General features: G+C 37.3%; 1 protein-coding gene across 1 annotated transcript; it reads left to right on the plus strand.

Annotated features, from left to right (window-relative positions):
• Window positions 1-954: 954 nt before the first annotated feature.
• Window positions 955-12025, plus strand: KPRP (keratinocyte proline rich protein). The gene is made up of 3 exons (XM_012550309.3): window positions 955-1160; window positions 6871-7160; window positions 9363-12025. The coding sequence occupies exons 2-3, from the start codon at window positions 7057-7059 to the stop codon at window positions 11221-11223; spliced, it is 1965 nt and encodes a 654-aa protein (XP_012405763.2). The 5' UTR covers window positions 955-1160; window positions 6871-7056; the 3' UTR covers window positions 11224-12025.
• Window positions 12026-27683: the final 15658 nt, after the last annotated feature.

Below are 27683 nucleotides of genomic sequence, written 5' to 3' on the forward strand. Positions count from 1 at the left end.
ATTTAGCAAGGAGATATGACACACAAATATGTAATGTTCTAGTACAAATTTAGAATAAATACAATGGAGAATGAGATGTAATAAGAGTAGAAAAGAAATACAAAGTGCTATGTAAGCTCAAAGGGAGGAAAGCTTATTTAAATTAATTTACTCATCAATTGGGGTAATACTTTTTCATCTAAGTTTTATAATTTTCTACTTAAGTTTGGAGTTGTAGTTTGTCTTTCCTTCTCAGAAAGATCCATGACATCATGAGGTACTGTTTTGACTTGTGTATAAATTGGATTTAAGTGAGGCAGGCCTGGGCAAAGTCATCAGCCTCACTCTCTCCTCCAGAATCATCTGAATACAATGTCAATACAAAGGTCAAGACAGCTGGACTTGGCCCCAGATATAAAGGGTGACCTTGGTCTTTCTAAATTAAGGTCTTCCCTAGGTCTCAGTTTGTCTGAGAGTTTGGAATAAATATATAACAAGGAGGGTCTAATACACTATTCAGTGAGACTGTTAAACATTAGTTTTGAATTTCCATCCTTTCTATGGGAAACATAGCTCTAATTTGATAAGTAATAGAAATCAATAGGAAAATGTAATTTAATTCACAAAAATTCAATTTAAAGAAATGTTCCTAGGATTCCATCTATTATAAGATACCTTGTAGTACTCATAATTATTGTCTCTATCATAAGTCATGAATTAATATCTTACTGTGTGGCAGACGCTGTCCCAGGTGCTGGGTATGCACAGATTAAAATAAAATTGCCTTTAAAGTCCCCAAAGAATTTATGTTAAAAACGAGATTTAGCTTTAGCCTACCCTGACCTCTCCTTCCCTTGAGCTTCTATGATACCTATGGCGCATGCCACAGAATCTTATTGTCAGTCTGACATTGTTCTATGTGTGTTCCGTTGAACTACATCACACTTGTCTTCCCAAGGAGAAGGTAAGCTCCTTGAGGGCTGGAGATGGTGCTGTAACTAGGAGAGGGCAATAGGGATATTGTTGCAATGCATAGATTATATAGTGAATGCTGACAGCACTTATTCTCGCTAATGGGCTGAAACAACTGAGTTAGTACCTCATTGACAAGAATAATTAATTAAAACAGGAAGCTACCAGATGGTATCACATATCCTTCCCCTGAGGTGAACTTCTCCAAGGTCTGTCTCCTAACTTATTCCAGTGGTAACCTCTCCAGAGGTGGCTTCAAGGTGTCCCACAGACTCAGATCTCCTCCCCTGCAGTAGGGCAACCTCATGGGATCTCTCCTCTCACTGGTCTTTGGGTCTGGAGTGGGGGTGAGGGGTTTGAGTTCTAAGGTAAAGAATTTTCAAGACCTCTTCTCCTTCCTTATTGTAATCTCCTTCCCAGTCCCACAAAGGGATTGATTAACAAAGGTTGTCTTTCATGTAGATTGCCCTGAATCTGATATTTTGTCCCAAGTGCCAGAATTGCTAGGGATAGGTCTTGACAGTTGCTTACAACCAATCAATTAACAAAGATTTATTAAATACCTATGTGGTAGGTAGATGTTTATATATATATATGTATATGTATATACACTTATACATATACATATATATTTTATCATCATAAGATTTCTGGGTAGTAGATGCTATTATCACCCTCATTTTACAAATGAGGAAACTGAAAAAGGCAATCTAATTGATTTGTTCAATGTCCAACAATTAGTAAGTTTCTGAGACCAGATTCTGAATTCAGCATTATTGCTTCCAGATCAGCACTCTATTCTAGGTGCCTTATTATACATACATATACATACAAATATATGTATATATTTAAATGTTTATTTGCAAACATTAATGTGCTATATAAATGCTAGGTTTCCTGATCTTAGACTTCAAAGTCTGCTTAGGAAAATAAGTTTAATAAATAGGAAACCACCGAAAACAACACAAGGTGTATGAATTGGTTTTGAATCCAGACTTTGCAGATTATTAGCATTGATGGAAACCAAGAGCAAAGAATATCTCAGGGGGCTGAAGGATGTCTCTGGGGAAGGAGGACTTGCAATGGACAAAGGCAGGCTCTAAATATAGAGGTCTATTTCTCTATTTCTTTTTCTCTGTTTGTCTCTTTCTTTCTTATGTTTTCTCCTTCCCTGCCTCTCTTGTTTTCTCTCTGTTGGACTCTTTCTTCTGTATTATTTTCTATTTGTCCACATGGCTAGTATTCTATATTTGTCTACTGATCATGATTTCTCTTTATGTATTCCTATATTTCTGTCTCTAAGGATCTCTATATAGTGTTCTGTTCCTACATAATTTACCTTCATTTCTATTTTTATTATCAGACACCTCTTTATCTCTAAAACTACATCAACAGCATTTCTCACTGTTGCATATCTATCATATATACATATATAACTTAAAAAAATAAAAAAACCAAAAATCTTTTTTATGTCCTTCCTACCCAAACCTCAGTGGAGAAAGAAAAAACAAAACAAAACCCTTGAAACAAAAATAGGTAGTCAAACAAAACAAATTCCCTAGTTGCCCATGATCAAAAGAAATGTGTTTCTTTCTGTTGTACTTGGACTCCATAGGAGGTAGGTAGCCCAGTTCTATTATTGGTCTTCTGGAATTGTGTTTGGTCACTGAACTATATATATTGATTCTTTTCCACCTCCAAAGCAATTGAAATTGCTTTCAATTTCTTATATTTTTTTCACCATAAATCTAAATATTTCCACCCCAAAACCAGGTAATACATCTTGTGTTGTTTTCTGTAGTTTCCTGTATATCAAACTTATTTTTCTAGCCAGACTTTGAAGTCTAAGATCAGGGATCCTGTGTAATAATAATGATGATGATGATAACAATAATATTTATATAGCACTTCAAGGTTTGCAAACACACACACACACACACAAAGTTATTCAGGTAATTTCTTGTCATTTCGTTGGTAAGAAAATCTGTGATATTCTTGGTATGCAAACTCTACACAGACAAGTCTATAACTTCACAGCTAAATTTTAGGAATTTACCTGAGGCTTAGAGTTATAGTGACTTGCTCATGTTAAACTACTAATATGAGTTAGGGAAAGGATTTCAGTTTAATTCTTTCTGATTCTAAATACATCATTCTATCCAATCTTCCCTGTTGCCTCTCTAAAATGTTTCATGAATTGAGTGAAATTAAAAAGTATCTACTCTCCCTCTAGAAAATCTCTCTCCTCTTTAGCTCCATCTTTATCTATGTAGTTCATTATCTTTACGTATCTAGCTTCATCACATAGCTCTTTTTCTATTGAGGATTATAAGATTGTAGAATGCTCATAGGAGGCAAGGATCTTAGAGATGATGTAGTCCAGAGTGTGGTCCTTTTCAGTGTGGTCCAAATAAATTAAAATGTATTGAGAAATGTTTAAGAAAATAAAAATATGATACAATATAGATAATGCTAATTGAATCCCTTTCTATTTGAGTTTGACACTATTGATAATCCAACTCTCTTATTTTGCCAATAAAATCTGGAAGGATTCAATGCCTTATCTAAGGGTGCACAGTAGTGTCAGAGCTGAGTTATAACTATTTTAATCTCCACTCAGATGTAACTCTATTCCAGTTTCACCTTTCTTTCTTTACATATCTGTATGATATATTATTTTTGCTCAGTTTTGATTGTGTCTGACTCTTTGTAGCCCAATTTGGAGTTTCTTGTTTGCCAGTTCCTTCTGCATTGTATAATATACACACACACATACATATATAGATATATAAGTTCATAATAATATCTGTCAGAAAATGAAAGCTATTATATTCCAGTGTGTATGTATATATATATATATATATATATATATATGTGTGTGTGTGTGTGTGTGTGTGTGTGTATGTATCCATGTGCATGCATATATGTGTGTGAGAGAGATTATCATTGAAAAGGAACCAAACCTAAATTAATGTACATAAAACAATGGGTTTTGAAGAATTATTAAGTTTCCAGATTCCTTATAACAAAGAAAGTTCTTGGGGAAAAACCTGGCGCCTCCATAAAAATAATGCAGCATAACAAGCATTCCAAAGAGAAAAAGAAAATTGTTTTTCTTCTTATTTGGGGAACGTTCCACTTTAACCTCTACTCTTTAAGCCATCCATTATTCTAGGTTTCTATGATCTTATGTTAGAGAAGGAAGAATCCTCTGTTTCACGGTTTGGGATTGGTTTAAAAAAACTCAGGACTATTTTCCTATGCAAGTCAGTGAAATGGTTTTTCCCCAGTGTTCCACTGAAGGCTACCTCTGCCTCTTCCATCCCTTCCCCTTCTTGTTTCTACTGAAGTTCCAAGGACCCAAAAATGAAAGAAGTTGCAGTGTTCCTTAGTATCTGAGCTTTGTCTAGTACTGGTTTTCATCATTGTATTCTCCAAAGATTCAGCATCTAAAATGGAACCCGCATTTCCCTCTACTCATTGAAATTTAATGCTTCACATTGTGACAGAGCCATATATAGTCGACACTTCTCATACCTTCTTTCTCTATTCCTTATCTCACACCACAGGTGGTTCCAAACATATATTATAGGGGACACATGACATGGTGGACAGCTACAGTACCTCCCCCTTAGCTAATCTCAGGTATTGAGGGGATGTAAACAGCTGACCTTGGGTCTGAGTAGGGAAGGTGATTATAATAAAAAGCTAAAATTTGTATAACACTTTAGCGGTTGAAAAACATTGTACAAATGTTATCTCATTTGACCATAATAACAACCCTGTGTGGTAGGAATTATTATTATTCTCATTTTACAGATAAGAAAACTGAGGACAGGAAAAATGAAATGGTTTGCATAGGATCATATAGTTCTGTCTAAGGCAGCATTTAAACTCAGGTCTTCTTGATTCCAAGTCTAGCCCTTCTTCCATCACAGTTTACTCAGTTTACAATCACAGGATCAGAAAACACATTAGTAGTTATAGCTCTGGTTCTGGTCCATATGAGCAACAAGATGGTTTTTTTTAAATATATACTTTTTTCTTTTTATAGCAAACACAATTTCAACATTAATTTTAAAAAATGAGTTCCAAGTTTTTTTCTCTTCCCTTCCCTTTCTCCTTCCTAACTGGTGAACAATTTGATATATGTTACATATTTGCTATCATGTAAAATATGTTATCAAAGAAGAAACAGACCAAAAGAAAAATCCTATGAAAACACTGAAGTGAAAATAGTGTGATTTATTCTGCATTCAGACTCTATTAGCTCTTTCTCTGACTATGGGTGGCATTTTTTGGTCATTTTTTTCTGGAATTGTTAGGCAGTCTTTTAACTCCTTTTTTCCCCATGAAGATGACACATAAATGATGGCAAATGCAGCCCGTCCCCATGAAGTGGAAACTGTCAGGTCTGAAAAGGTGACAGATTTTCTCTATGGTAGCTTTTTATATGCTAATGTGAATATGAAAGATTGAGTCACTAGTTCAAAGCCTAAGAACTTTTGGACATTCTATTTGCCATACATGGCCTACTCAGACCCAAGTAACATGCACAGGCCTGGATGTGACCTTTTGCACATGGCCAAGCAAGCACAGGCAACAGAGAATCAAGTATATCAATCAACTAACATTTATTAAATACTATGTGCCAGGTACTACGCTAACTCCTAAGGATACAAAGAAGCGCAATAAAACAAAACAAGATAAAATGTTTTCAAGGAACTCATTCAAATGGAAACATTGTTTTTTTTAAGTTTTGTTGTTTATTTTATTTTTTATTATTATTATAGCTTTTTATATACAAAACATATCCATGGGTAATTTTTCAACATTGACCTTTGCAAAAACTTGTTTCAACTTTTCCCCTCCTTCCCTCTACCCCCTCCCCCAGATGACAGGTAGTCCCATACATGTTAAATATGTTAAAGTATATGTTTTAAATACACTATATGTATACATATTTACAGTTATCTTGTTGCACAAGAAAGATAGGATTTAGAAAGAAGGTAAAAATAACCTGAGAAGAAAAAACAAAAATGCAAGTGTGGAAATGTTATGTTGTGGTCCAAACTCATTTCCCAGTGTTCTTCTCTGGGTGTAGCTGGTTCTGTTCATTACAGATCAATTGGAACTGATTTGGATCCTCTCATTGTTGAAGAGAGCCATGTCCATCAGAATTGATCATCATGTAGTATTGTTGTTGAAGTGTATAATGATCTCCTGGTTCTGCTCATATCACTTAGCATCAGTTCATGTAAGTCTCTCCAAACCTCTCTGGAATCATCCTGCTGGTCATTTCTTACAGAACAATAATATTCCATAACATTCATATACCACAATTTATTCAACCACTCTCCGATTTGTGGACATCCATTCAATTTCCAGTTTCTAGCCACTATAAAAAAGGCTGCCACAAACATTTTGGCACATACAGGTCCCTTTCCTTTCTTTAATATCTCTTTGGGATATAAGCCCATTAGTTACACTGCTGGATCAAAGGGTATGCACTAGATTGATAGTTCTTTGGGCATAGCTCCAAATTGCTCTTCAGAACGGTTGGATCCGTTCACAATTCCACCAACAATGTACCAGTGTCCCAGTTTTCCCACATCCCCTCCAATATTCATTGTTATCTTTTCCTGTCATTTTAGCCAAGGAAACATTGTTGTAATCTGGAATTGTTTCTGGAATCCATTCTAGAAGAAGTAATCAGTTATAGGACTGGAGTTAATGGGCTTAGACAACATCCAGCACACCAGTTTTGCCATTATTTGGGAGTTGGTTAATTACTAAAGTCTGTTAAATCCCATAGGAGAGGGAATGTGACCTTTAGAATTGTATGTTTGTGTGTGGGGAGTGGAAGAACATGGTGAATGGCAGAACTTTGTAATCCCCAGCCAGTTTGTAACCTCCTAGGACTTCCAGGAATGGAGGAAACACATGTAAGATGAAGAAGGATGAGGGAAACAATAGTCTCTTCCTATTCCCGAAGTCTCAGCCCTGAGCTCAGACCCACCCAGGTGTATACAGGGAGGGAACCAGCCAATGGAATGCCAGTCCTTGTCACCAGGACTTCAGCTGCCACCCTTGTGAGAGGAGCAGATGCCAATAAATTGTCTCATGGTCCAAGGCAGCTGGAACTGTATAAAGCAGCAGCTCCCAGGCCCAGGCTCCTCAGCCAGAGTGATCACATACCATCAAGAAGGGTAAGTCTTTGATAGGGAACAGGGGGCTTGGGTTAGGACTGGAGAGATGGGATCAGGTGACAAAGAGTCACAGCAGCAAAACTGTTGGGAACTATGAGGATGGAGAAAGAATCAGTGTACCTATTGGGGTTTGGGGAGAAGAGAGCAGTACAGAGGAAGGTGATGGGAGGTGGTTTATGTAAAACCAAGGTGGTCTTTGGTAATGCAGTGATGAACTGATTGATTTATATTTGATATTTTTTATTTGAGAATAAATTAGAACCTCCACTTAAATCTTCCATTGAAGTTTCATCCTAGTGGTGGAGGTAACCATAGATTATAATAGGCTCTGTTAGGTGAGAACAAGATGGAAGAGTTAATCAAATTTGGACAGCTATAAGCAAGCTGTTTTATGACAGACTGTCTCTTGTCCAAGAAATGGGTGTGTTATGTTTGAAGAGATTCATCATTAAACTGGGCCATGGGATAATAGCCACTGACCACAACAACTATTGAAAATCATCTACCTGATGGTAGAGGGGTTGGTCCCTGCTTGGGTAGAGGATCCATTCATATTCATAAAGTCACAGTTCCTCCTTGGAGAACTGTGGTGAACTGACTAGTGTGCCATCTCTCTCTGAGGGGATGGCATTTTTACAGGAAAGACTTGGGGCCCAGCAAATGAGTTTCAGAAATCTGAGAAAAGGTTGAAGGAGGATTTGGCAGATCAATAAGCCATAGAGGTTTTCTCTGAGTCTCTAAAATAGATGATTGCCTTTTCTGCCTTTGTGTGATAGTTTTTGTTTTTTGTTTGTTTTTGTGAGATAGTTTGACCTAGGACAGGCGAGGGCAGGGGTGGGGGTGAGGGGCTACATGTATTTAGATCTGGAATGCTTGCCTGTATAGAAATGTATCCATTACATCTGTAAGGCCAAAGAGAAATATATTCATGAATATATGTCTGGCTTATACATCCTAGCCCCCAAGCTTCTAGTCCATGCTTTTTTTTTTTTTATTCTCTTAAGCTCATCCCAAGGAAAAAAGGAATTACTATCAGCAGGCTTTCTTTACCTAGGTATAAACTGGGGGTTACTGTAAGCAGTGGGCAAGGAAAGAGTTGTTGGTTTAGTTGATGTATGTGGATATTATTCAGCTTGAGCTGGATGGGATGTTAGAGATCATCTCAAGCTTCCTCATTTTATGAATGGCTGAAGCCAATATCTAGAGGTAAATTGACTTGCCCAAAGTCACACAGGTACTAAGGAAGAACCAGCATTTGAATTCATCTCCTCTGACTCTAAAACAATTCTTTCCACTTCATGTTGGTGCATATAGAACCATTTGAAGTAAATTAAAATTTTCTCTGACAAATAAAAAGGTTTGTTTAAAAACAAACCTACTATAATACAAATGTTTTGCTTGGGTAGTAGCCAGTTATTGTGTGCATGCTGCCAAATAACTCTGACTGGATTCTCCACTTCTCAATGGGTGGTTTTGGCAGTATGTCAGCACAGTTTTTTCCATGTGTGCATGCCTCTGTGTGTGACTTCATCTCTCCATTATTCACTTGCATAGAGGCAAAACATTCCACAGACAATACGAATTCCAAAGAGCTCCAGTTTTGGTTGGCCCAAAGTGTTGTGTACAATGGTCAACAATCCAAAAAATCTTTTTTGAAAGGAAAGGTGAGAGAGGCATATGTGCAGCCCAGTGAATGATATTTGGTTTTAGGTCTTTTTTTTTTTTTTTTTTTTAAATTGAGGCAATTGGGGGTAAGTGGCTTGCCCAGGGTCACACAGCCAGGAAGTGTTGAGTGTCTGAGACCAGGTTTGAACTCAGGTCCTCCTGAATTCAGGACTGGTGCTCTATCCACTGCACTATCTAGTTGCCCCTTTAAGTTCCTTTTAGGAGCAGTTTTGTGAGAGGGTAAGTGTCTGTGTGGCTTTCCCTGTGTTTCTGCCTCCGATTAGCTCTCAGGAGCTGTCATGTGGAGATCAGCACCAGATTTTGGATCCAGACAACTGGGCTTCAAATTCCTGCTCTGTTATTTTGGTAACCCAGTGATCTGTGTGAGTTCACCTCCCTCCCTGGCCTTTAAGTTTCACCATTTGCAAGATGAGTTTGGATCCTCATTCTGCTTCCTGCTCCAAATTTTAGCTGATTCTGGGATTCCTTCTCTTCCCGCCCCCCTCCCAAACTAACCTGTGCTCTCTCTGCCCACAGAGCACTCTCATCTGGAGTCAGCATCATGTGTGACCAGCAGAAGCAGCCCTACCTGCCTCTCCCAGAGTGCTGTGTGAAAGGGAATTCTTTTTTCCCCTCTCCCTCTTTCACCCCTATAAAAGAACAGGCCTCCGGTGAAGTACAAACTCTTCAGACTTGCTGTACAAAGGGCCAAGTTGTAAGCCAAGCTCAAACTTCATCTGCAAAAGGCCAGACCCTATGCCAGTCTAATATATGTTCAGGAACGGGTCCAGACCCGAGTCAGTCTCAAGCCAATCAGATATGCTATATCCACTACCAGGTCCCACCCCAGGGCCAGGCATCCTATGTAGAATACCAAGTTGCACAACCTGTTCAGACCTCCTACATACAATGCTCCCCAGTGTGCTGTACTGAGACTTACTACGTGCAACGCCCTGTGGAGACCTATGTACCAGCTCCTCAGCCAGTTCAGACTTACGTAGAATACTACCCTCAATACCAGACGCAGGGATATTATAGCAGCAGCGGCCCTCAGCGCCAGGCTCAGGGGTATTATACCACCTGTACCTCTCAACGCCAATCTCAGTACTATGGCGGTGCTGCCCTTCAGAGCCAATACCAAGGAACTTACGGCAGCTGTTCTCAAAATCACTATCAGCAATCCTATGGTCGATGTGGACCTTCCCGCCCCCCTCAGTCCTCTTATCGGAGCTGCTCTCCCCGAAGACCTCAGCCCTCCTATGTTGGTTGCAACCCTCCGCGCACATCCCGGCCTACCTATCGCAGCTGCTCTCCTCCACACGTGTCTCAGCCTGCCTATCAGAGCTGCTCCCCTCCACAGGTGTCTCGGCCTACCTATCGCAGCTGCTCACCTCCATGCGGCCCTCCACGTGGGTCTCGGCCTACCTATAGGAACTACTCACCTCCATGTAGCCCTCCACGTGAGCCGCGGCCTATCTATCGGAGCTACTCACCCCCCTGTGTCCCTCGGGAGTCAAGGCCAATCTATAGGAACTGCTCTCCATGTGGCCCTCCCCGCGCGTCTAGGCCAGCCTATAGGAGCTGCTCTCCTCCCTGTGGCCCTCCACGCATGTCCAGGCCTACCTATAGGAGCTGCTCTCCTCCCTGTGGCCCTTCGCGCATGTCCAGACCTACCTATAGAAGCTGCTCCCCACCACGCAGATCTCAGCCTTCTTATACATACTGTACTCCTCCACGCCAATCTCAGCCTTGCTATAGTAGCTGCCCTCCTAGGCGTCCAGATTCAGGGTCTTCCCAGAGGTGTGGTCCCAAATATCGGGTAGAAATTTGCTCTCCCAACTGTCCTTCTCAGGTCCCCATAAGGAGGCAGCCCGTTCAGATCCCTCCCATCAGACGCACTTACCAGGACTCTAGTACGCAGTATTCTTGTAACTCTCCCCATCCCCAGCCGTGTTCAGAGCCACGTGCATTCCGAGATGCGTGTTCCTCCCCGAGGCCATGCCCGCTCCCAGCTCCTCGCACATGCTGGCAACCGCGCCCGGAACCGTGCTCCGCACCCCAGCCTGAGCCCTGTCCTGAGCCGCGCCCGGAGCCACGTCCAGCACCACGGCCCTGTTTAGAGCCCTACCCAGAACCTTGCCCGCATCCGGAGCCACCACATATGGAATCCCGTGGCCCTAGCAGTCCTTGCAACTACCCCAAACCATGTCCGTGCCCATGCTCTCCCGGCTGCCGTGAATCTGAACCTCGCCATCTAGATATCGAGCCACCCCGCTGCGGCCCTGCTGGATACAATGAGGAAGAAACCTATGGCTCTGTAGGATGTTCAGAATCGCGAGGGGGTAGCTGTGGTCCCAAAGGTGGGGCTTTTGCTGGAGTGAAGAGCTGCTATTTCTAACAAGCTTAGTAGGAGAGAATTTGACTTTCCAGTCAAATATATATGTTTGAAGCCGTTCTGCTCAAAAATTTTCAATGACTCTCAGCAGCTTACAGGATAAATTCTAAGTTTTCTTACCTGATAGTCAAGAAACTTCACCATAAGGCCAAATCCTGTATGCCTCTCCCCTCTCTTTTCTCTTCTCCCATCTCTCTCTCTCTCTCTCTCTCTCTCTCTCTCTTTTTCTCTCCCCCCCACCTTCTTTACATTTCTCTGTCTCTCTTTTCCCCTCCATCCCTCTCTCCCCAGACTTATCTCGCTAGTTATCAAACACATTTTGCATTTTCTCACCTTTACAAGACCTGCTCAACTCCATTCCCTTCTAGCCATGACTCAAGGTCCCTCCTCCATAAACAAAATTCCAGCCTACTTTGATAGTTCTTTGCTCTGAACACTCACTACCTGGTCCCTATGTTGCTGCTGTGTGGGTGAAATATTCTCTGCCCTGAGACATCATTGGAAATTTTTATTTTCCTGGGATTTATGTCCAATCTCCTCCAAAAGTTTGGGAAATTATGAGAGGGCAGGAGCTGTGTCTTAGCCTTCTTTGTATCCTTTCAGAGCACCATGCCTTGATTGTAGTGACTAATTGTTGTTGATTGGCTGATCCATCCAAACTCTCCTTCCCTCCATATCACTTTCACTGGTGGGTCTTGGTTCATTCTCCCTCTCTTACCCTCTCCTCGATGACACCTGTCCTAAACCACCAAGAGACAGGATTGACAGCAAACTTGCAACAATAAAGACCAGAGTTTAAAGACCATTTTGTCTGTTTCTTTAATCTTGAGCCTCTTTGTGGTTTCAACAAATGAATTTTAAGATCAAAATAATTTTTTTCTTTTCAAAAGGATAAACAGAGATCTTTCAGAGTTTCTTTGGCCTGTTCATGCTTGCTACAAGCATTCTCTCTATATGGTGGTCTATGGGATGGCAATGCTGTGGCCAAAGTTGTTTGTCCAGAGAATCTTCATTCCCACCCTCTGTGCTTAATCAGTTCTTCATGATGAATGAAATGCGTTCCTTAGGAAGAGAATATTTCCCTAAGCAACAGTGGGCTAGGATGTGCTCAAGCATCATAGAGTTAGGGAGAGACCTGTACCCTTCCATTGAGGAAATGACCACAGAAAACCATGTTCAAAAGTCAGATCTTTAATTTCGAAGCTGAAATGGAAATACAAGGCTACAGATGGACAGAGCCTGTTACAGATGGACCTTAGAATATAGAATATGAGTACTTAGAAATCATAACAGCAAAAGGATCATCTTAATCTTTTTTTAAGGTTAAAGACCCACTTCTTAGAATATGTTTTTAAAAACATAAAATATATAGGATTAGGAAGAAAATTAGTTATATTGGAATATAATTATCAAAATATTTAAAAAAATAACAAATTGACAGACCTCCTGAAATCTATCCATAGGTCCTATGAATCTCTGATATAGTTCAACCTTCATATTTTTATTTTATTTTATTTTATTTTTATTATAATAACTTTTTATTGACAGAACCCATGCCAGGGTAATTTGACCTTCATCTTTTTAAAGGGAGAATATCCATACTCACAAAGGGACAATGACTAATTAACTAATTAATGGAAGAACTCGTTGAGAATTCTGGTGTCATTCCAGTGCAGGTTCTTCTTTTTGTTGTTTTTGAGGCAATTGGGCTTATATGATTTGCCCAGGATCACATAGCTGGCAAGTGTCTGAGGCTGGATGTTTTTTCCTCTATAAAACCACACATTTCTTTATTGTTTTACAATTTATAAAATCCTTTAGCAAAAATTTATTTTGATTCTTAATGTAACAGCCAAAGCAGGTATTACTCCTGTTTTTTTCAGATTCCTTGGATTCTATTTCATATTTTAAGAATATTTATTTTTTAATTTATAGAATAAAACAAACATGTCCATAACATCCAATAAAAAAGATGATTGCACATGAAACCACAAATTCGTACAACTTGCTATTCCCTTTAAATACAACAAAGTTATCAGATAAATTTCCTTTCCTCCCTTTTTTTTCTTCTTCCCCCTGATTTCCCATGGCTATCATTAGACATAAATAGGTATATATATATATATATATATATATATATGTATATATATACATACATACACATACATATGTATATATGTATACATACATACACATACATATATATATATATGTAAAATTATTCTATATACACATCTATATATTTAAGTCTAGATTTGAACTCAGATTCTCCAGACTACAGAGCCAGCACTCTGTTCACTGCTTCACCTAGCTGCCTCTATGTATACATCCCAGGGCATGTTCTAATACACCACAACACCCTTTAGTTTCGTATGTGGCTCTTGCCTCTTTTCCCTGTGTTCTTTCCCCTCTCTTCCTATGATCTTGATCCTATGTAACAGTGTTGTTATTATGTAAATTATTTTCCCTATTCTGCTTATTTCATTCTTTAGCAGTTTATGTGAGTTTCCAGGTTTTTGTTGGTAACACATCACATATAATTATATTAAATGTTTATATTATATGTGATATTACAAATTGTTTTTCTGATTCTGCTCAGTTCATTATGTATCAGTTCTCATGAATCTTTCCTATTCTTCATATCTTATAGCACAATAGTGTTGTCATAAACCACAGTTTGTTCAATCACTTCTCAATTGATGAAAACTTTAGTTTCCAGGGTTTTTTGCCACCAGAAAAAGAGCAACTATAAATATTTTTGTATATAAAGAACCTTTTCCTCCTTCTTTGATCTCCTTTGGGTAAGGGCTCGGTGTGGCATAGTTAGGTATATAAATAGATTTGGAAAGGAATTTAGAGATCATCTGGTTAAATAAAGCCTTTCAACTTTTTTTGAGGAAGAAAAGCAGCTTTAGAGAAGTTGAGGGACTTTCTTGAAGCTGGGACTCAAGATAGCATGGCAGTGAGAAGAATGCTAACTTTGGAGTCTGAGGACCTAGGTTTTCATTCTAGTTCTGCTAGTTATTATCTGGGAAGGGCCCATCTTAGTTGAAGAATCTAACCTCAATTCATAGAGAATGAAGCTAGGACTTAAGTCAAGTGACCCTTAAGTCCTACCTTCATTCTCTGTGAATTGAGAAGGTTAGATTCTTCAACTAAGACGGGTCCTTCCCAGATCTAAATCCACAAACTGCTATAACCTGTTGCTTCAGATTGGAGGTTGGGGTTTCATTTAAGATGTGAATCAGTGGCTTATATGGGGAGAGAACTAGGAGAGAGATTGCTTAATGAGTATGGGATGATAAATAATAGAAACTGAGAAATAAGATGGAAAACAGGGATAAAGCCATTATCTTGACCTGAGACACTCATCCCAAAAATTTCAAGCTCCTCCCTTCCTTCTAGATCCTGTTTTATATTTCCTGCCCTCAAATTTCACTCACCTGTTTCTTCCTTTATCCTACAACCTCTCTACAGGTATTTAAAAATATTTATTGAGTTTCTGAATTTGGAAATGATCTGGATGTCAGGAGACCAGGAATCCCATTCTAGTGCAGATACCAACTATGCAACCTTAAGAAAATCATGGAACAGCTCAGTGGCACAGTGAATGCAGCAGCAGCCCTGGAGTCAGGAGGACCCGAATTCAAATTTGACCTCATATGTTCACTAGCTGTGTGTCTTTGGGCAAGTCACTTAACCTTGTTTGCCTTAAACCATCACCCCTCACCAAAAAAAAAAAAGAGAAAAAAAATCATAATTTCTCTTGTTTTCAGTTTCTTCATCTATAAAAGGAGTAGAGAGAAGGGAATTTTACAAGTCCCTTCTATTTCTAACATTTTTGTGTGGCCTATGAATGAATGTCTGTGGAGTCTAGAACCTCAAGGACCCTACAATTGAATAAAGAAGATGAGACCTGTAAACGAAGTAGTAGGTAATTGAGATTATTTGAGAAATAGTCAAGGTCTGCTGTATTTTAAGGGAGGGAACACAGTAATATTCACCTCTAATATAAACATCATGTGTATTAATAGCACAAAAACTAGTAGTATAAATATTCATCAGTATGTACTCTGCTTCTTTCCCCAAGAAAAAGGATATATAGTCAAAAGATATGAATGATATTCAGGTGAAGAAATCATTAATAAGGGAAATGCAAATTAAAATAATTCTGAAGTTTCAACTCACAGTTAACAAATAGGCTGAGTTGAAAGGAGGAAGAAATCAATGTTGGAGAGTTTGTGGGAGGACAATAATGCAAAAGCATTTAGTGCTGAGCTTGATAAAAAATAGGTGCTTAATAAATGCTCATTAACTTGGCTTGATGAGTGTGTGTGTGTGTGTGTGTGTGTGTATGTGTATCTGTGTGGTCTTATACAGAAGTGGATCAGGGTGAGAATAGATCAATCATGAGAAATCTAGATAAAGATAAACAAATTTAAAATTTTTTGAGTGCAAGAATTTATACTTGTTCACTCATATTTGAACTCTATCTAGATTGAAACAGAGAAAATATTAAGTTACCATTAAAATTTTTATACATTTCATGATTTGCTAACTACTTGACAAAAAAAGTTACTTCTTGTCATCCTCACAATAATACTGTGAGGTAAATAGAACAGCAGTGAAAACTGTTTTTAACTTGAAGTCACAGGAGCTGATTTCAAATTCTAGCTTTATGCAACTTATTAAAGAAAAACAACTCTAATGAGGAGGAAAAAATGGGATTTATCTGAAGAGACTAATGTGGATACACAGGGAACTCACCAGCCAATTTAAAATAAATATTCAAGATAAGTAAGGGGCTAATAATAGATCATAGTAAAGCATCTAGCTGCCACTGGTTAATTCAAGTAGCTTAGCTTAGACAAAGAAATATTGATTCTTTGATTGATGAGTCACTCTGATCATATTTAAAAGATTATGGGAAATAGGAGAAGTACTACAAGGTTAGAGAAGAGCAAATTTAGTTCATACCTAAAAAAAAAAGTTGGGTAGAAGTGGGTAAGGAAGGAATAGAACATAATTTGCAACTATAAACCAGCAAACAACTTCGATTCCTGAGAAAATTCTAGAATGAATCATTAAAGACATGGTTGATTAACTTCTAGAAAGGGAAATAGCAATTACAAAGACAGCATGATTTTGTTAAGAACAGGTTATCCTATGCCTATCAATTTACGGAATGCCCGAACAAGTTTTTGTATATGATTGTGACAGAATACTATTGTGGTATAAGAAATGATGAACCAGATAGTTTCAGAAAAGCAGGGAAGACTTATCTGAATTGATGCAAAGTGAAGTGAGCAACACCAGGAGAACATTTTATTTATATAAAATGTTGACATTGTAAAGATGATCAGTCAGTCATGAGAGATAGCTACTCTGATCAAGATGACGACAATTCCAAAATGTTATCTCCCTCTGGAGATCTTTCTTTGGATCTATCTTTCTTTGGAGAGAAAATTGATGAACTCCTTTTTTAACTTTCTTTTTTTGATCATTTTCTTTTGTAACGTAGCTAATATGGAAATGTTTATATGACTTTTCATGAACAATCAATATCAAACTGTTTATGTTTTGAAGTAGAAGTGAGGGGAAAGAGGAAAGGTGAGAATTTAAACTCAAAATTTTTAAAAAAATGAATGTTAAAATTAATTACTTATAATTAGGATATATTTAACAAAATAAACAAAAATATATTTTAAAAAAGAACAGGTTATTCCAGACTAATTTTTTTCTCTAATAAGGTTACAAAACTGGTGGATCAGAAGGACATGCAAAGTTTTTAATAAAATATCTCATATTTTTCTTGAGGAAAAGTTGGAGACATGATCTAGAAATCAGATGGATTTCAAAAAGACTTTGCTGGTTGCACTCAAAGCCCAAAGAACAATTGGTAAATGGTTCAATATTGACATGGTAGAAGATGCCCAGTGGAATGCCCCAAGGATCTCTCCTTAGTCTTATGCTATTTGGTATTTTTATCAGCTTAGATGGCATGCTTACCAAATTTGCCAATGACACCAAAGTGGGAGGGATCTGACAGATGTATGACAGGTTCAAAAAAGTTCATGAGAATTTTAGAAGAGGAGTTTCTTAATTTGAGGTCCATGAACTTAAAAAAATTATTTTAGATAACTTTTTCAATATAACTAGTGTCTTTTGTAATGCTATTGTACACATTTAAGACCATTGGTTTCACCATATTGCCAAAGAAGTCCATGATAATGAAAAAGGTTAAGAACAACTGGTCTAGGGAATTAGAATGAATCTAATAATAACAATAAGATGAAATGTAATAGAGAGAAATTTGAATGTAAGGAGCGTATGTGTGTGTGTGTGTGTGAGTTTATATACTGTTGAGCTCTGAGTTACATCAAATCTTACACTTGTTTTAAAAGAATTGATATCTTAAGTATAAAGTAGGAGAGGCATGGTTGAATAGCCATTTGCCTGAAAAAAATCTGAGGGTTTTAGTAGATGAAAATCTTACTATGAGTCAGCAAACTGATCTAATGTACTAAGAGGGTTTTATTTCTCCAAAGAGGGTAGTGATAATCCTTCTGGGAAGCTAGATGGCAAGGTGGATAGAGTGCCAAGTCTAAAATCAAGAAAATCCATCTTTGTGAGTTCAAATCTGACTGCAGACACTTACTAGCTGTATGACCTTGGACAAATCACTTAAATCTGTTTACCTTAGTTTTCTCATCTGTAAAATGAGCTGCAGAAAGAAATGGCAAACCATTGCAGTATCTTTGTCAAGAAAACCCAAATAGGGTCACAAGAGCTAGACATAACTGAACAACAGTACAAGTAGTCTAGTAAGGGTCTGATGCAATATTTGACTCCTGGTATAGTGATAAAAATCTACTGTCACCTATTTTTCTGAAGAAGATTCATGGTTGACATGATATCCATCTTCATGCATTTGAGCCAATGCCCTGGAAAATAGGTATCATTTTTATAAATTATCTTTACCTACTCTATATTTTTTGATCCAACTATCTCCTCTAGCTTGTAGATGAGGCTATAAACTAAGACTCACAGCAGTGAAATGACTTGCTTAAAGTCATGCTGCTTAGTAAGTGTTTTGTTTTGTTGTTTTCAGTTGTGTCTGACTCTTTGTGATTCCACTTGAGGTTTTCTTGGTAAAGATATTAGACTGGTTTGATATTTCCTTATCTAGCTCATTTCACAGATAAGGAAACTGAAGCAAACAGGGTTAAATGACTTACCCACGGTCATATAGTTAGTCAGTGTCCGAAGTCAGATTTGAACTCAGGAGAATGAATTATCTTCCTTATTCCAGGCCCAGAATTCTATTCAATATGTCACCTAACTGTCCACTAGAGTTTATTAAGTATCTATTATGTTTTAGGTTCTATGCTAAGCACTAGGGATACTAAGAAAGGTAAAAGCCGTTCCTGCCTTTGCAGTCCTACAAGGAAAACAACATGCAAACAGCTATACAGATAGAATAAATTAGAGATACTTTTAGAGGGAAGGGATAAACAAATGATACATAAAAAAATAGTTCATTGATGGGTAAGAGAATAGATAGTTAACAATAAGAGGATATGATGATGGATAATCAAATTGGCAGTGAGTGAAGCATACTTCTTGCAATGTAATGTGACACACTGAAAATCATGCATACCTATGATCATGGTTCAGAAGCCAGGAAGGGAAGAGAGAATGAAGTATCCATCCTTTTTACCCTCCCACTTTTACCACAGTTGGCTGTAGAGATTTCTATGTGGAGTTGGAACATTTAGAGTTTTGTCAAGAATTCAAATTGAGATGACTGGATCCAAAATGGGTCACATGGACAATCCCCTACATTACTCCATATCCATGTCCGTATTCTTACTCAGTCAACAAACAGTTCCTCTTAGCCACCAACTGCATTGCACAATGGCTTTTAGTATCTACTGAACACCAGTGATGTTAATCAATCACCAATTACCATGTGACTTGACTTAAAATAACTCATTTTTACATAACACTTCCTCAGAGTTTATTTTGACCTGATTAAAGCATCTCACAAATATCTCTATGAGTAGGATGGCTATGTGGGCAAGACTACAGTACAGTTAGGTTTACAGCTCACCAAAAAGAGAGAATTGATTCATGGGACAATATACATATTCAATTGACTTCAAAAAGCATTATTAATCTTCTCCTATGAGTCATAATACAAAGATAAAAATGAGACATTTCTTGCCTTGAGGGAACTTCCCCTCAACCTGGGAGGAGGCTGAATGGGATAAACTGAGTGAAGATCTCTCATAACAATCTATGCCCTAATTGTGACTTGAGACTTTGTAAAAACAAGTTGAGTTATAGCCAAAAACCGCAAGTGTTTGATTATCTTAGATAAACATACATTTCCCTTGGTTTCCCCTAACACTTTTTCATTAGCATTTTAGTACCTAGGTAAAGAGTGTGTTGTTGACTAGTATTCTTTATTTCTGGGCTCTGGGTAAAATTAGAACTCCCCAGCCAATGGAAGAAAAGGTCAGAAAGAGGGAATGGGGGATTCTGGTTATGGTCTATCTTTTGCAGTTTGCACTTTGCACTCCTTTACTGACACCTTGTCTATTGAGAGTTGCCCTTTCTTTTGAGATTGTAATGGTTTTTAAAAAAATAATTATAACTTTTTATTGACAGAACCCATGCCTGGGTAATTTTTTACAACATTATCCCTTGCACTCACTTCTGTTCCGACTTTTTCCCTCCCTCCCTCAACCCCCTCCCCCAGATGGCAAGCAGTCCTATACATGTTAAATATGTCGATTGTAATGCTTTTTACCTTGAGAGTCTCTGATTTAATTTGGGTAAGGGTCATTGACCCATACAAGGCAAACAGAGGAATGCCAAAAAAACTTAATTGTTTGGACTAACCTCAATGTATGTATTAGCAACTTAGACGAAGACAAGCTTGCCAAATTTGCCAATGGCATCACAGTGGGAGGGATAGTTGACATATGGATGACAGGTTCCAAAAAAGATCTTGAGAATTTTAGAGGAGGAGTTTCTTAATTTGAGGTCTATGAACTTAAAAAAAAATATATTTTAACACAAAACTGAGGGGGAATTTTGTAGTTATTCTGCTGACTGGATGGGAAGAGTATATTTAGCAAGATAAAATTAAAGAATACATGTAAAAGTTAACATATGTAAAGGATACATGCAGGAAAAAAAGTCCTGCACACAAATCAACATCACAAATAAATCATTGAGGAGTACAATCTCAATTAAAGTCCTCCTGAAAAAGATTTGCAATTTTTAGTGTCCTGTAAGATCTATTTAATTCCAATTCACTGGCAAATCAAGGTATCACTCTGTAATATCATCCATCTTCTTTAAAAACAAAGGGCAACAATTTGAATCAAATAGCGTAGTACTTGGTACTTATTAGGTATTTAATTAATGCTTTGTGGATTGGATGATTGGTATACATGGTTGCAAAATACAACATAAGCAAAAAGTAAAAAGCATAAACAAAAACATCCTCAGGCTATATGATTAGAAGCATAACATTTCAAGCAAAGGAGAGACTTTTTGAGCTGTACTCTGCCCTACTCAGGACATGTTGGTAGTGTTGTATTCAATTCTGGGAGTCACAATTTAAGGAATTAATAAACTAAAATATGGCCAGAGTGGTATAAATACTTGAAAATCAGTTACATAATTAGGTCAGTAGGCAGAGTGCTAGGTCTGGAATCAGGAAGACTTCCTACTTGTATGATTCAGGGTAAGTCACTTAACTGCTGTTTTTATCAGTTTCTTTAGCTATGTCCATCAATGTGGAGATAAAATGGGGATAGTCATAGCATCCAGAGTTACTGTTAGGATCAAAATGAGATAATATTTATAAAGCACCTATCACAGGTCTGGCACATCATAGGTCCTTAAGTGATATTTCTTTCTTTCCTTAAGTCAAAAATGAAACTATTGATAGAACTGGAACAAATATCTTTCCATTCCTCAGCATATAGTCTTCCAAATATTTGATGTCAGGTATCAACAACCCTAAAGTTTCCTCTTTTCCAGGTAGTGAACTTTCTATTATTGGAAGTGTTCAAGACAATAATGGATTCTGGAGATGCTCTTGAGGACAATTCCTACTTGGGAATGAGAGGTAATGTTACATGATCCCAGAGGTCCCTTTCTACTTTGAGATTCAATGAACTATCTTTGGAGAACTACTAGTGTTCACTTTTACCATCCTTTTTGTAGAGAATGACAGGGCATCAGGGATGGTCCCAATCTTCAAAAATCTTAAAGTCTAATTGGGGGGACAAATGAAATAACCGAAAAAAAAAAACCCAAGGCAAACCTGAAACCAACATTGATTTGCATAGCACAGGCACTGAACCTACTGATAATAAAATCCTATTTTGGATTTTAGAGAAGAGCTATGATAACAGATGAATCTAAGGATTAAGATTACAAAGAAACAGGAACTTCCCATATGGCCATACTATGCCATGGCGGGCTGATCAAATAGAATTGATCAAATCAATGGCCTTCAATATGCCCTTAACCATAAGAGTTGATCATCTTTGTGTCATGTTTTTCATTCACATATAACACAAATAGCAGATAGCTCTTAGAAAACATCTAAATAATATTTTTAAAAATTAAAGCTTATCTAAATACAATGAATATTTGTTAAACACCTACCTTGTACATAGGAAAGGATCAAGTGTTGATTAAGTACTCGCTATGTGCCAGACACTGTGCTAAGAACTTTACAAATATTATTCCATTTGTTTACAGTATAATGTAGGATATAACATACAAACCATGTAAAAACAAGCTGTAGACAGTATGAATTGGATAAATTTCTTTTTTCCCTTAATAATAATTTTTTTTAATTTTCAAAATACATGCAAAGATAGTTTCCAGCATTCACTCTTGTAAAACCCTGTGTTCCAGATTTTTCTCCCTGCCTTCCCTCTGCTCCCCTCCTCTAGACAGCAAGCAATCCTATATGCCAAACATGCACTTCTTCTATACATATTTCCACATTTATCACGCTGCACAAGAAAAATGAGATGAAAAAGGGAAAAAATGAGAAAGAAAACAAAAAGTGTGAGAAAGAAAACAAAAAGTAAATAAACAAATAACAAAAAAGGTGAAAATACTTTGATGTGATCCACATTCAATTCCCACAGTCCTCTCTGGATGCAAATGGCTCTTTCCATCATATCTATTGGAACTGGCCTGAATCATCTCATTGTTGAAAAGAACCATGTCCATCAATGTGGAGATAATTTCAGCAAAAACAAATACACAGTGATGCTTAAGAAAACAAATGTTTCCTTAATGAAACACTGTGCTAGGGTTTGGAAATATAAGGAAAAAGAAGAGAAATAATTTATGCCCTTGAGAAGCTTACATTACCTTACTGTTAATGTGAAATATAATAAGCATATAGCTAATATGTTTATGAGAAGTCTAGAGAAGGCTTCTTGTAGCAAGTGGAATCAAAGCTAGGCTTTTCAGGATGTATTTATACATGTTGTATTGCTTGTCTCCTCCTTTGGAATGTAGGCTTCTTGAGGGCAGGGACTGCCTATAATAGGTAGAGTAGAGATGCCTATAAATATAAATTATTTTGATATTGATAATTTGGAGTTGGAATATTTACAGCCCCAGGTTTTAGCAGTTCCTGACACAGAGTAGGCTCTACATAAATGCTTGCTGATTTTAGATACTCTGGAGATTTAGCTAATACTGTGTAAACAACAACAACAATAATAAGACAATAATTCTCACTTAAAAATACTTTTAAGATTGACAAAATATTTTCTTCACAACAACCCTAGGAAATAGGTAAGCTCAGAAAGATTAAGTAATTTGCCTGATTCACTTAATTAATAAATATCAGGGCTGGGATTAAAAAACAGGTTTTCTGATTTTGAATCTTGTGTTCTTCCCTCTTCAACACATCAGTTAACAAAGCACTTCAAAGAAATATTGAAATCTATAGAGAGAATATTGTGGGGAAATATTTGACAGAAAAGAGAAATATTGAACACAGAAAATATAATATGAACAAAGGCATACTAGATGTTGTAGAGTGAAGGGTTAAAATTTTCTGTATATTATAGACTTCTTTGGCATATAGGTAAGGTGTATAGAGATCTCTTCTCAAGAAAAAACAAAACAACCCAAACATTTGTTATCTACTTTCATAGTGTAAGAGAATGCTAAATTTCAGTTAGGGATTAGTGAAAAATTAAAATGTAATTTTTTACTTTCATGAATATCATGAAATTTAGAGTTGCATGGATCCTAGTTCAGGAACCCCTGTGGTAGGGAGATATTAGATCCTGTGATAAGATATTATATACTAATTGAGATTCAATAGGAGAAGTAGAAAAATGGAAATTAGAGAGAAGGGAGGAACTAGACACATATGAAAAAGGCAAGAATACTGATATAATTTTTTGAGAACAAGGATTGTAGCATGGATTAATTAAATTCAAATCAGCAACAGCCACCTAGCTGTAAAGTTCTAGGTATGTTGCTTAGCTGATGTTTTCTTCAGTTTTTTATCTCTAAAGATTATAGGTGATTCTCAAAGACTAAGTTTCAGAGAAGAAGGAAGTTTCTCACTGAGAGCTCTCTACACCAATGAAATCACAGGTTCAATCTCCATCCCTCAATAGTCAAAGCAATATGCTGTGCTCTAGGCATACAATGACAAAAACATAACAGTTCTTTGCTGTCAGATTTATTCCCAATGTGAGAATTTTTGGCTCAGGCTTCTTTTTGTTACTTTTGTAAGAGAAGACTGTGATGAAACTCTGGCTCCTACTTCTTGCCATTACTGTGAGAAGAATAAAAAAAAAAAACTGCTCCAGTCACTCTTTTGAGTTTCAGATGTCTATGCTGGAAGTTAGAAGGTCACAGAAACTTCAGAATCCGGGTTTGGAAGGAAGCCCAGCTCCTTTTTTGACTATCTGGCAAGTGTCCTTTTTTTCCCCTCTCTTCTGTTACTTATTCCCAGACATGTATACCCTTAGTTTTCCTTCCTGCTTTCTGTCAAATTCCATGTTGCTGTGTTACTTATGTGTTCACATTGTATATAAGCGGATGCTCTCTTACTTTGTATACAGATGAGCTTGCCTCTGAGTGTAATAAAACACTGCAGATAACTATCTTTGTTGTAGTGTTTGACAGCAACAACACCTAATCAATAGATCTTTGAATAATTTTTATCTTAGCAATGGATAGGGGAGCTGGGATCTTGAGGCAAGTCCAAGATTTTTTTCATTACATTATGCTGCTCCTCTAATCAATCCCCAACCCCAAAACAAAACAAAAAACCCTACAAAACCCCAAATAACAAACAACAAACATCGAATTAAATTAAACCTAAACAAAAAAACCCCAAGATTTTCCTGGAGAAAGAATGTAAAATGAGATTTAGAAACATGACTGGGATACAATATGCCAGGGGAAAGATTTGGGAATCCTATTGAGGTGAAATAAAGAAGTTGAAAATTGGTATTGGGAATAGAATGTGAGATCTGAAAACCTGATTTTGGATTCTGCCTCTGACACTTGCTAGGTATGTAAGGCTAGGCAAGTCATTTATCTCTCTGTGCCTCAATTTCTTCATTTATAAAATGAAGTAGTTAGATTTACTGATTTCTGAGTTCTTTTCCAGCTTTAAATACATGATCCTGTTATTCTATATGGGAAGAAAGATTTTGTTGTTGTTGTTTTGGGGAGGTGGGGCAGGAGGACAACAAAAATAACACCACCACCACTACTACTACTACTACGACTACTACTTCTTCTTCTTCTTCTTTTTCTTCTTCTTCTTCTTCTTCTTCTTCTTCTTCTTCTTCTTCTTCTTCTTCTTCTTCTTCTTCTTCTACTACTACTACTACTACTACTACTACTACTACTACTACTACTACTAGTTCTCTGTTATCAGCATGTTACTTTAAGGTTTGCAAAGCACTTTACAAAAATCATTATTTTATCCTCACAACAACCATGAGTGGTTGGCTCTATTATTTTCCCTATTTTATAGATTACAAAATAGAACAAATAGAGATTAAGTGGCCCACTAAGAGCTCTGTCTACTGCACCACCTAGCTATTTCTACCAAGGACAAGGTTGGGAGTTGAAAATGTGCTAAAATAAAATATATTTCTTAGTGGAAATTAGTTCAAGTTTCAATGTAATTGCTCAATCAATGCCTGAGACAGTCCAATACACTTTGGACCTTCTCTAGTTATTAAGGAAGTTTAACTCTTATACCAAGGCTATGGTTATCTTCTTCTACAAGTGCCATTCATTGCTCCTAGTCCTTCAAACTTGTTCAAGCAGGACAAATGTTGACCTTCTTTCAATGAACACATGTCATTGTTCACCAAGAGTGACATGATGACCCCACCTGCTGCATAATGATAGACTTCACTGAGGATTCAGAGGCACAACAGAATTACTGAGGGTGTGTGGCTGGTGTGTAATCAGAAAAAATTCTCAACTTTAGAGGAGAGATTGTGCCCTTAGTCGCTGAAAAAAGAAACTTGTTACTGCCCTAACAACTAAAGGGAAGGGAAGGGAAGATAGGAAAAGAAGGGAAGAGAATAAGCACTTATGTAGTGCCCACTATATGCCAGGCACTGTGCTAAATGCTTTATAGATATTTCATTTTATCCTTACAATAACTCAGAGAAGTAGACATTATTATTATCCCCATTTTGCAATTGAGAAAACTGGAGCAAATTGCTTAACTAATTAGATATTTCTATAGTATTTGTTCCCACTATCAATAACTTCTTTCAACATATACCATTGACTGAAATTGAAGTGGCAACCCCAGGAAGGGGAGTTTGACCTCTGACCTCTCCTCTGGAACCTATCAAGGGCACCAGGGAAAAATAATAGATGGAATGGGAAGGGGAGATACAGTCTATGTCTTCAGAGGGCATTCAGGCTCTTCTCTTAGGGATTCACAAATATGAAGGGATAGATGCCATGTAGATCCCTCACAAATAGGCCCCCCAAACTTAGGTTGAGAAAATGCAAAACTGAGTGGAAACAAATATAGCACCTTGTCTGCTCTAGTCAGGTCACATTTGAATGGATATAACTGGTACATAGTAAGGATAATAAGCAAGTTACATGGTGTATATAAGTCTAATCAGAACATTGATGAAAAACAGGGTCCAGACTATGGAAAAGAGAAAATATATTTGAGAATGAAATGTGGAGAAAGAATAAATGGACAAATAATTTATTAAATGTATCAAAAATTGTCCTACATATAGTAAATAGAAAAACAAAAGTGAAGACAGCCCCTGTCCTCAAGGAGATTACATTCAGCAATATTTCATTTTCCCAAATAGATGTAAAGATAGTTCTCAACATTCATTTTTGTAAGACTTTGTGTTCCAATTTTTTCTCCTCCCTTCCCTTATCTCCCCTCTCCTCAAGACAGCAAGTAATCTGATATAGGTCAAATATGTGTAATTCTTTTAAACATATTTCCCATAATTTGTCGTGTGCAAGAATAATCAGACCCAAAGGGGAAAAAACATGAGAAAGAAAAAACCCAAAGAAACAAAAAAGTGAAAATAGTATGTTTTGATCCATATTGTCTCCATAGTTTTCCCTCTGAATGCGGATGGCATTTTCCATCACAAGTCTATTGGAAATGACTTGAATCACCTCATTGTTGAAAAGAGCCATATCCATCTGAGTTGATCATCACATAATCTTGTTGATACTGTGTACAATATATTCTCATGGTTCTGCTCACTTAACGCAGCATGTAAATCTTTCCAGGCTTTTCTGAAATCAACCTGCCCATCAGTTCTTACAGAACATTCATATTCCATTATATTCATATACCATAAGTTATCCAGACATTTCCCAACTGATAGGCATCCCACTCAGTTCCTTGCCACCACAAAAAGGGCTGTCACAAACATTTTTGCACAGGTGGGTCCTTTTCCCTCTTTTAAGATCTCTTTGGGATATAGACCCAGTAGTGAGACTGCTGGATCAAAGGATATGCACAATTTGATAATCCCTTAGTCAGAGTTCCAATTGCTCACGGAGCTTACATTTAAATGAGAGAGATAATATATACAAGGAAGTGGTGTCCAGGCAATTGGGTATTTTGAATTGGAAATTCAAATTGAATTTGAATTGCTGGGATGATGAATGGATAGGATAATAGATGGACATACTCTTTCTAGGATCAATGGCAAAATTGATTTGATTGTAATTCTTGAAATGACATAGGAGGGGATAGGATATTTATGAGGTAGCAAGGTGACTGAAGAAAAACCAAGTGGAGAGGGTGGCATAAAGTAAAATAAAGCCAGAGCAGACATCCTAATACTGTGGTCTAAACATGAGACATTAATAAATCAGAACCTGAAGTCCCTGTATGGGAGATACCTGTGATAACTATTTTC

The sequence above is a fragment of the Sarcophilus harrisii genome, chromosome 4 (assembly GCF_902635505.1).
Source record: "Sarcophilus harrisii chromosome 4, mSarHar1.11, whole genome shotgun sequence".
NCBI lineage: Eukaryota > Metazoa > Chordata > Mammalia > Dasyuromorphia > Dasyuridae > Sarcophilus > Sarcophilus harrisii.

Coding starts and splice junctions, on each gene's coding strand:
- KPRP (XM_012550309.3), top strand. CDS start 7,057: ATGCCAATAAATTGTCTCATGGTCCAAGGCAGCTGGAACTGTATAAAG. Junction 7,161..9,362: donor ATCACATACCATCAAGAAGG/GTAAGTCTTTGA, acceptor CTCTGCCCACAG/AGCACTCTCATCTGGAGTCA.